A 10,419-nucleotide genomic window follows, 5' to 3' on the forward strand; every position below is an offset into this window, starting at 1 on the left:
GACAGGTAAGGTATAATTTCTGCATTCCTGGAGCATAATCTTATAGGAAAGGTAAGACATTTACCTAAGAGCCAATTATATAATAGTACAAGTCAGCACATAATTTAAACAGTGAGTGCTAGAAATGATTGATGTTATAGAACTTAAGAAAAGGGAAAGATCATGCCGCCTTCAGCCCAGGGCCTGATCCTGGAGACCCAGGATCGAGTCCCTCGTTGGGCTCCCTGCATGGAACCTGCTTTTCCCTCTGCCTGTGTCTCTGCCTCTCTCTCTCTCTCTCTCTCTGTGTCTGTCATGGATAAATAAATAAAATCTTTAAAAAACAAAGGGAAAGATCAGATGGCCCATGAAAATAGCTTAGAGGAAATATATAGGATGAATGAATGGTAATAAAAGATAAATTCATATTGAGTAGAGAATTTCTGAAGGCAATAAAATACAGGGTATTTCAGCCTCTGTAATCTGAGTGGAACTGGAGCGTTAGGTAAGAAAGTTTATAATCCTTAATATAAGGTAATTGATAATTAAAATTATGAGATGGAATTACTTGAAACATAGAATAGATCAAGAATGAGACCTTGGTATAAATACTTACAGTAATAATAATACAAGAAGAATAGTCAGAAAGTGATTCAGAGAAAGTGCTGTTGACGTATGAAGGAATCTATAAAAGTATAGTGTCATAAAAAACAAAAGATAGATTATGACTCCTATAATGCTGTTTCCTACCTCTCTGCATAATCAAAATCATACCCATCCTTTAAGGACTGCTTAATTCCCATATCCATGGCAGTTAATTGCTTTTTAATCATTTTTTGGAATATGACCTATTTTCCATACAGCTATCTTTCCTCACCTACGTTTGTAACTTCTGGAGAATGAGAATTAGGTGATAGACATCTCTCTACCCCACAGTACCTAGCAGAGTGCTAAGCATATATCTCCATCTGCATATCTGTTTATCTATCTGTATGTTTGTCTATCTACCTATTTATCCATAGACCAATCTATTAAATAACTAATGACTTTAGAAATAATATGGGCATTTAGGGGTGCCTGGCTGGCTCAGTTGGTAGAATATGTAACTTTTAATCTTGAGTTCGTCAGTTTGAGCCCCAAGTCGGGTGTAGAGATTACTTTTTTTTTTTTTTTTTTTAAGATTTCACTTATTTATTCATGAGAGACACAGAGAGAGAGAGAGAGGCAGAGACATAGGCAGAGGGAAAGCAGGCTCCATGCAGGGAGCCCAGTGTGGGACTCGATCCCAGGTCTCCAGGATCAGGCCCTGGGCTGAAGGCAGCGCTAAACTGCTGAGCCACCCGGGCTGCCCGAGATTACTTTTTAAAAAAAGAAAAAAAAAGAAATGATGCGGGTGTTTCCCAGAAATTCAGACCCCAGAACTTAAAATGACAGCCTATGAAGGGTGTTCTCTGTGGTACACAGATACTCCTACTATAAGGCATTCTTCCATAGCCAGAACATAAGAGCAGATCTGAAAGATTCTGAGACCGTGTTGGACTTAAGAGTCTAAATAGGGGTTTTCATAATTCCAGAAGTCATCTCATGGAGATTTCTTTCTTAAATGTCAGTTTTTAAGTTTGCATATTAACACTATCTTTTAGCCATTGTTCTCATCATTTAATAGTATCTGGTTATGAAATCTCACACACACACACACCTGCTTCTCAATATTCACTCTAGTCCAGACTCCTTGATGGGTAATTATTGATCTCATTGCTACATGAAATACAGTAGACTAAGGTAAATACACCTACACATGTATGTCAACTTCAAAGAATAAGTAATTGTTGGTTAGATGAGATGATGTGTAGAAAAGGAAGTAGATGAGTAGGTAGGTGGAGGTTTGGGAATGAGTGATTAGGTGATAGGTAGGTGACATGACAAGGGAAAGCTAGGGAATGAATAATGAGACACTGGTTAAACCAAAATGAATTCAATTATTTATATTAATGGCAGTACTTAGTATAGAGAATGAAAAAGACTAAGTTATCTTATGTTTCTTTCATTTTGATGTTGGAATATACCGTATTATCTTTTCAGCAAATTAACCTTTCCTATCATTTTTCCTAAGCTTATATTAAAATTAATGTACGTTTTTATATTGCATAGTAGAGTAGATGGTCACAGTGTTGTGGTTTTATGTGGGGTTTTTTTTTTAGATTTTATTTATTTATTCATGAGAGACAGAGAGGCAGAGACACAGGCAGAGGGAGAAGCAGGCTGCTCCAGGGAGCCTGATGTGGGACTTGATCCCCAAACTGGGATCACGCCCTGAGCAAAAGGCAGACACTCAACCATCCAGGCATCCTGTGTTGTGGTTTTTTTAAGATTGAGAAATCTAAAAAAAGAAAAGAAAGAAAAGAAAAGAAAAGAAAAAAGAAAGAAAGAAAGAAAGAAAGAAAGAAAGAAAGAAAGAAAGAAAGAAAGAAAGAAAGAAAGAAAGAAAGAAAGAAAGAAAGAAAGAAAGAAAGAAAGAAAGAAAGAAAGAAAGAAAAGAAAGAAATCTTAAGGGAACAGAAAGAGAGGGGAAGGAAGGACAGAGGGGGAGTGAGCTAGAGAGACTTAAGCAGAGAGCAGAGTCCATGCTGAGTGTGGAGCCTGAGGCAGGGCTGGATCTCATAACTCTGAGATCATGACCTGAGCTGAAACCAAGAGTTGGACGCTTAGCCAGTTGTACCACTCAAGCACCCCAGTCACAGTGGTTTAAATGACTGGCAAAAGATAAATAAATCTGGTAATTCCCATATATATGATTGAGATTAAACTCTATAATTAAATTTATTTTTCTGTGTAGTTGATTCCTAATTATCCATAGGCAGGTTGTTCATATTCTAGAATTTTGTGGATAACCTTAATATTTCACTTAAATAAATAAACATAAGAACTCAGCATAGTAATTTTTTCTATGGAAAATATATTTTTGAGTCTTATTTGTTAGACCCAAAGATTTAGGTTTTATTTTAGAAAATACCCAATTCATATTTTTAAATAATGATTTGTTTTTATTTTTAAATTATTTTGATATCATTCATTAAACTGTATCATACTTTGCTTTTTTTCCATTTGCCATATTCATTTTAAATAGATACTTATGAAGTCATTTGAGAGGTTTAAGATCTCAAAATTACCTGGCAAATTTTATTTGGAAATATCTTTCACTCACTTTAGGACAAGAATTATGATGCAGAATAGTAATTATTAGTTAGAATAACAAGCTCATTCTGAAATATTTTCATTTGCAAACAGTGTAATTTTACCAAAATATACAAATCAAATTTAAAACTATTTGTCCTGAATGTGAAATATCTTTTAATAGAAAAGAATTAAATACTTTTACCTACTTAACATAAAAGATTTTTTAAATATTTAAAATGCATTTTTTCATTCTTAGATTTTCTTTTTTGCTTTATTCAAACTGGAAACAAAAGACGTGCTTTCTTTTATCATTTTAAAAGGACTTCTGGGGCACCCTGCTGGCTTACTTGGTGGAACATGCAACTCTTGGTCTCAGGGTGGGAAGTTCAAGTCTCACACTGGATGTAGAGCTTACTTAAAAATAAAATCTTAAAAAAAATAAAAAATAGGGGCGCCTAAGTGGCTGCAGCGATTGGGCTTCCAACTTCTGATTTTGGCTCAAGTCATTATCTCCGGTTGGTGGGATCAACCCCGTGGGGGCTCCGCACTCAGTGGAGAGTCTGCTTCTCTCCCTCTGCACCCCCTCCCACTCATGTGCTCTCTCATTCTTTCTCTCTAAAATGAATGGATAAATCTTTTAATAAAAATAAATAGAAATAAAAGAACTCAACTTCTTGAGAAAATATTTATTTATTTGAGAGAGAGAGATCATGAGCCGGGAGGAAGGGCAGAGGGAGATGGCGAAGCAGACTCTCCACTGAGCAGGGAGCCTATAACCTAATGGCTGCATCCCAGTACCTCAGGATCATGACCTGAGCCACCCAGGCACCCCAGGACTCCTCAATCTAAACTCTTGTGATCTGACACAAACATTATTTGACACGCACTTCTATAAAACTAGATCACCTCAGTAGTGTATGAATAAGTCTTTAAAATCTTTAAATTGGGACACCTGGGTGGCTCAGCAGTTGAGTGTCTGCCTTCGGCTCAGGGTGTGATCCTGGGGTCGGAGATCAGGCCCACATCAGGCTCCATGTGTGGAGCCTACTCCTCCCTCTGCCTGTGTCCCTGCCTCTCTTTCTCCGTCTCTCATGAATAAATAAATAAAACATTTTTTTAAATTGATCTAGATCTTAATAAATAAATAATAAAATCTTAAATTTTATAAATGATTCATATTGAGTCATGAAATTTGTAATTATTGTGAAAACATGATGAATGATTTTTGACAGTCAGTAGGTCTTCAGCTCCTAATGATTCATTCTTTTGATGAATTTTTAAAAAATTATTTGTTTAGAGAACAAGTATACATGTAAGCAGGGGGCGGGGTTGGGGGAGGGGCAGGGGGAGGGAGAGAGAGAGAGAGAGAGAGAGAGAGAATCCAGCATGGAGCCCCACAAAGGGCTGATCTCACAACCCTGAAATGATGACCTGAGCCTAAACCAAAAGTCAGATGCTTAACCACCTGTGCCACCCAGGTATCCCTGATGACTACTTTAAAAAGGAATGACCTGCTTTTTAATTTTAAAAAATCCTTTTTAATTTTAGAAATAAGATATATATATATATTAATCAAAGGTATAAATTATATTCAGTTACATTTTCTTTGAGCTTGATTATCCTAAATTAAATACTTTTTTACAAAGAGGTGTATACAAATGTATGTTTTCTTATCTTTGATGCTCCCACTGTTGCGTTTCAAGATAAGCACAATGATGGAGAGAAAACTGCCTGCCTGCAATAAGCATTGCAGCCCAGTTCACATACATTGTACTTCTCAAAGGCTGAGTCTTGGGCTACACATAGAGAATTTGCAGAACACCTGGGTGCCTCAGCGGTTGGGCGTCTGCCTTCAGCTCAGGGTGTGATCCCGGTCTGGGGATAGAGTCCCGTATCGGGATCCCTGTGAGGAGCCTGCTTCTCCCTCTGCCTATGTCTCTGCTCTCTCTGTGTTTCTCATGAATAAATAAATAAAAGATCTTAAAAAAAAGAATTTTCTTTATCTGGAATATAGGGTACAAATGTTTTGAGGATGTTCCTAGAATACTTAAGTAGATGTAGCTTCTATGAAATAGCATCTTCACAGCCCCAAGCCCTAATGAAAAATAATTAAGACATTTACAGGTAGGTAGTTGGTTAGCTGTTAACTGGGCTATCTAGAAAGAAGCTGTCAGCACATACTGTCATCATTGCTTGCTAATTCATTCTTTTTTTTTTTTTTTAGAAATACACTAATTTCTCCGCTAATTTCATATGCTCCCTCTTTCAACCCTAGTCTTTCAGTAAAATTTGAGTATGTTGTACTACTGATCTAACCAGCCTTATAGACTTCCTGGGACAATGCTGTATTTCTTCTACTATTGTTCTCCTCTGCCAGAACCCACCCCATAACCCAAAATTCATTTGAATGAGCAAAGTATCCATACTTCGCACATAGCTGTTTATCAGCCAACTCTGTTTAATCTTAGCTTCTGTCCCTTTGCAAGGAATAAGACCTTAATTCTGAATTGAATGAGATGATTGAATTTCTCCCTTTCTGGTCAACCATGTGAATAAATCTACTTTCTGAAATTACTGTAAATCATAAGTTGGTAGTAACTTGTTGGTTTCCTAATCATTTTACTTAATGAGGCATTTTCATGACAATTCTTAGTTTTATTGTCTCGTGTGTTGTTACCTGCTTCAAAATAAACTCTTGTATGTTAGGTACACTCCCTGCAGTTACAGAGGAATGGAAGAGAGACTACCTCATGGCAGCATGTCACGACTGACGGATCACTCCAGGCACAGTAGTTCTCATCGGCTCAATGAACAGTCACGACATAGCAGCATCAGAGACCTCAGTAGTAATCCCATGACTCACATCACACATGGTACTAGCATGAATCGAGTTATTGAAGAAGATGGAACCAGTGCTTAACTTGTCTGAAGGTAGAAAACCTGTGCTGTTTAAAAAGCAGATTTTATTCTTTGCCTTTGCATGACTGATTGCTGTAACTCACTGTTATCATGCTTTCAGTCAGGTACAGATTGTGTCCACTGGAAAAATAAATTTATGCTTTTTATATTGCATCAAATTTGGAACATCAAGGCATCAAAAATGCTAATAATTATATCATCACATAAATAATTCTTATTTCTAGGTTGTGAAAAGATAATTATTTGTCTGGTAAGCATTTTTATAAACCCACTTATCTTTATATTTAGAAAAACCCTAAACATGTGGTGACTGCTTTGTAGTGAACTTTCATATGATATCAACTAGCTGTGAGATAACATTCTGGTAGTTGTATTAAAAAAACAAAATTTCAGAATTAAGGAAATTTTCTATGCAAGGTTTATTTCTCAGATGAATAGTTGGACTTTGTAGTTTTCTTTCCACTAAGTTGAAAAAGAACTATGTTTTTAAACTGTAGGAGAATTTGATAAATCAGCAAGGGTATTTTAGCTAATAAGATATAAGATCAACAGAAGAATCTGAATAGTCCATTGAAGTCTCTTCAAAAAAAATCCTATCAAAATAATCTTCATCCAGAGACATACAGGATTAGGATTAGCAGTGGAATAAAAGTGGAGATGGACATTTTTTTCTCTATAATTGTGCTGTCTTTACTACTTTTGTAAATATTACTTTTACTGGCTGTGTTTTTATAACTTAACCATATGCATGGTGGAAGAAGTTTAATTTGTAGCCATCTTTTCCCATGTAGTAGTATTGATTCACAGAGAACACCATGTTCAGATCTGTTCCATGGAGGCATGTAATTAGATTAGCATCATTCATTATAAGCTTTTTTGTGGAAACCACAATTACAAATGGCAAAATGTTTTCTCTATATTCATTGTTTGTATTTTTCTACAGTGAGATGTGATCTTGCCAAAGCCACCAGATCTTGGTACCCAGGCCCCTCCTATTAGTGACTTGTTTGTATTCGCATTTCCCAGTAGCCATGAGGCTATAGCTTTTTGCCCCACATTCTTGTTTCAGATTCTAGATCTTTTTTTTTTTACAGTTGAAATATATATAACCTAAGTCCAAAGTGGTGATTAATTTGAGATATTTGAAAAATCATTGTAACTAAATGAAGCATGATTAGTCTTGCTGTAAAGTATCTTTTAGTCTTACCAATATCAATTCAAAAATGTTTGACATTTTGTCATGTAATCTTTAAATAATTTACAGTAAAAACTATCAACTTTATTAGGCATGAAATTGATCATAAGGGAAAGAAAAATTATGGAAAATGCTGGATGTGTTTTATAGAATACCATATTTAAATAAGTGGTCCTCAGTCCTGCCTACAGATAAGAATTACTTGGGGAACTTCTAATGTTCAACACCTTCCTCTCATTCAGAGGAGAATTGTGTTTTTTTTTTTCTTTTTAAAGCTTTCTAGGTGGTTCTAATCTGCAATCAAGCTGCAGGCTGTTTCAAACTAATTTGCCCCCTGATAATGAGCTGATGGCATCATATTATATCACATAAATATCTAGCTGGACTCAATGTTGTGCTTTTATATCATTACCTGATATGCAATTGTTCTTCACTTTATTGTCCATTATAAAATGTGGAATTTGGGGCACCACTCTTAAAGATTCTTACTCAGTAAGTCAAAGATGGTAGGACTTTAAAGTCTGTAGTTGTAAGAATACTACAGGTGATTCTTAATGCAGGTAATACAAGAATCACACTTTGAAAAATATTCTAGACTCTAGAGAGGCCTGGCTTTCCCATATGCCAATTTTTGACCTTTATCAAGTAAACTTCTCTGAGCCTCAGTTCCCTTGTTTATAAATGAAGATAGAAGATAAGTACCTACCTCACAAAGTTGTTGAATGGGAGTCAAATGAAAAATCATATGAAAGCTCTTTGAAAACTGTAAAGCATTGTGAAATATAAGGGATTAAGATTATTAAGGATTTAAGAGATTTATTTGAAGGTTACTATAGTACATTCCTTGACATGTGTTTAATTCATGTGTACTTTTTTCTTTTCTTTTGAAAAATACTAAGAAATTGCGTGTTGCAAAAAAAGTTTTCTGATGATTTGTATATCATATTTTTCAAAGTACATATATCTTATGTTTATTATTAACTCTTTATAGAACATATTTGAACAGTTAGCCCCGAAGCATTTTTCTTTTTCCTCTGTCTTCATTGTCTTTGTCCTTGGAACTAACTGGAGTTAGTACTGGATAAGCAAGGTCTGAATTCCCTCATAACTGACAATTAGTAAGTAAACCTTTCCTCTGAAGGCCAAACTTACAACTCATTTATATAATAACTCAGTAATTCATAGGCTTTTTTCTGAGAATCTCTCCTGAGAACAGCATGAGAGGAACAAAACAAACATTCAGAAACAAAAATAAGAAGTTAAAATAGAAGGTACCAGTTTGAGCTCAAAGATGTTGTCATCCGTTACCATCTGCATTATATTATCAATTGCCAAAATGTTAATTGATTTTCTTGTACAAGTAGGCCAAGTGTAGACAGTTATGTGCACATCCCTGTGAAAATCTTAACTTTGTGCTGTTTTTTATATATTCATTACAAGTTCTTTATTAAACTTGCTGTTGTCATATATATAAATGCTATGTTGACCTTTTAGTTACTCTCAGTATCTTAATTTTGCTCCACAAAATTTACTTAATATCATCAATGCATTGTTTTAAATAACAATATGTAGTTTGGGTCGCATTATTTATCAAACTGATGTTTAAATTAATTTTTTTTTTAAGAAACTGTTAATTATGTCAAACCAGTAATTGCAAAGTCTCAGTTCTCTTAAACCAACTTGAACAAATTGGGACAGCTTTCTTACCATATGTTTAACTTTAATTTGTGTTTTGATTGGCATGTGATAATGTTTAGTATTTGTTCAGCTGACAACTGAGAAAATAATAGTTGTCTCTAAAATGTTAATATATAATCAAGAGGCTTTCAAAAAGTACTTCGATTTCACCAATACTGTTTAATTTACTTTATTCAATAATCAAAGCAAAGGGTAATATAAACTCAAAACAATAATTGGTTTCAAGGAACAATTGATTAGTAACAGCTAGCACAGAGCTTAGTACATTGTAGGTCTTTCAATAAATATATTTTTTCAATAAATATTTATATATGAACTACTCATGTCATAAAACTCCCTCTTTAGCCTTAATAGTGAGAATCTCACCTAAAACGAATTTGAAGGATGTAAATGTAAATTGAGTGAAATAATGTCTCTATCAGAATAACATGTGGCAAGTAATAAATATGTAACTTGCACAAGAAATATATACACAAACTTGTATCAATACTTTATATTAACTTAAAAGGTGAAGAGCAATTCTTAGAAGTATTTATGTGCTTGTTGGGTGAAGTTAGATCTTTGTATACTAGTAGGGTAAGTGAATATTCAGACAAACCTGTATTAAGAATGATTTTCTTTTTCTGCTTCTTAGAGCAGATATGTGAAAATTCTAAGAATCTCTTTAAATTAGAAAAATATACTACATTTTATCCTACTTCATTAGTTTATTTGTGATAAGAGCTGGGTATAACAAATTGTAACTATCTTGCTTGAGGCTATATCCCTGTGATATAAAAGGAACTACTTAAAAAAATTTTTAGTGGATCACTGACCAGAGCTTAGAAAACAATAACATACCAAAATTTCATTATGATAATGTTTATACTGCTTTTGACATGCCAAAGATACATTTACGTATTATCACTTGGATGACTTACATCAAGTGCAGTGAAATTCTGTTAGGCTTGGAATTCAAAGACCCATAATTATGATGTGAGCAGGACAAGTCATTTAGTCTCCATTTCTTCAGTATAGAATGAGGATAAGGTAATTTTTGGTCCCAAAACCTATCTCACTGGAATTTGGTCATAAGGATCAAATGAGACAACATGTATTATTGTGCTCTGTATCCTGTAAATTGCTCTATGGATATTATTAGTTTTTGTTAGAATTTGGAGGTTATAGAAAACAAAGTTATGGTCTTTAGTAGTATTTAGCAACAACAACAAAATAGGCCATTAGACCAGTATTTATTTGGTATAATCTTTAAATCAACAATCCAATTAACCTTTTAAAAAGAGTAGCTATGCCCTTAAACCGTGTTAGCTCTTTAATATATGTATACCAGAGTATGCTCTCAAATAATATACAGTTAAATTTGTAGTTCACTCTCAACAGAAATTTGGGGATCTCCATTATATTTTTCTTTTGACATGGAATTATATAAAAACATTAGCTTGATTTCATTG

General features: G+C 34.4%; 1 protein-coding gene across 7 annotated transcripts in view; it reads left to right on the top strand.

Annotated features, from left to right (window-relative positions):
• Positions 1–8,739, top strand: part of FZD3 (frizzled class receptor 3) — a 93,912-nt gene extending 85,173 nt beyond the window's left edge. For all 7 annotated transcript variants that reach the window (XM_026007846.2, XM_026007849.2, XM_072719579.1 and 4 more), the window contains one exon: positions 5,863–8,739. In XM_026007846.2, coding sequence (XP_025863631.1) covers positions 5,863–6,076 — 214 coding nt within the window. In that variant the 3' untranslated portion in view covers positions 6,077–8,739. The remainder of the gene's footprint in view (positions 1–5,862) is intronic.
• Positions 8,740–10,419: the final 1,680 nt, after the last annotated feature.

The sequence above is a fragment of the Vulpes vulpes genome, chromosome 9 (assembly GCF_048418805.1).
Source record: "Vulpes vulpes isolate BD-2025 chromosome 9, VulVul3, whole genome shotgun sequence".
NCBI lineage: Eukaryota > Metazoa > Chordata > Mammalia > Carnivora > Canidae > Vulpes > Vulpes vulpes.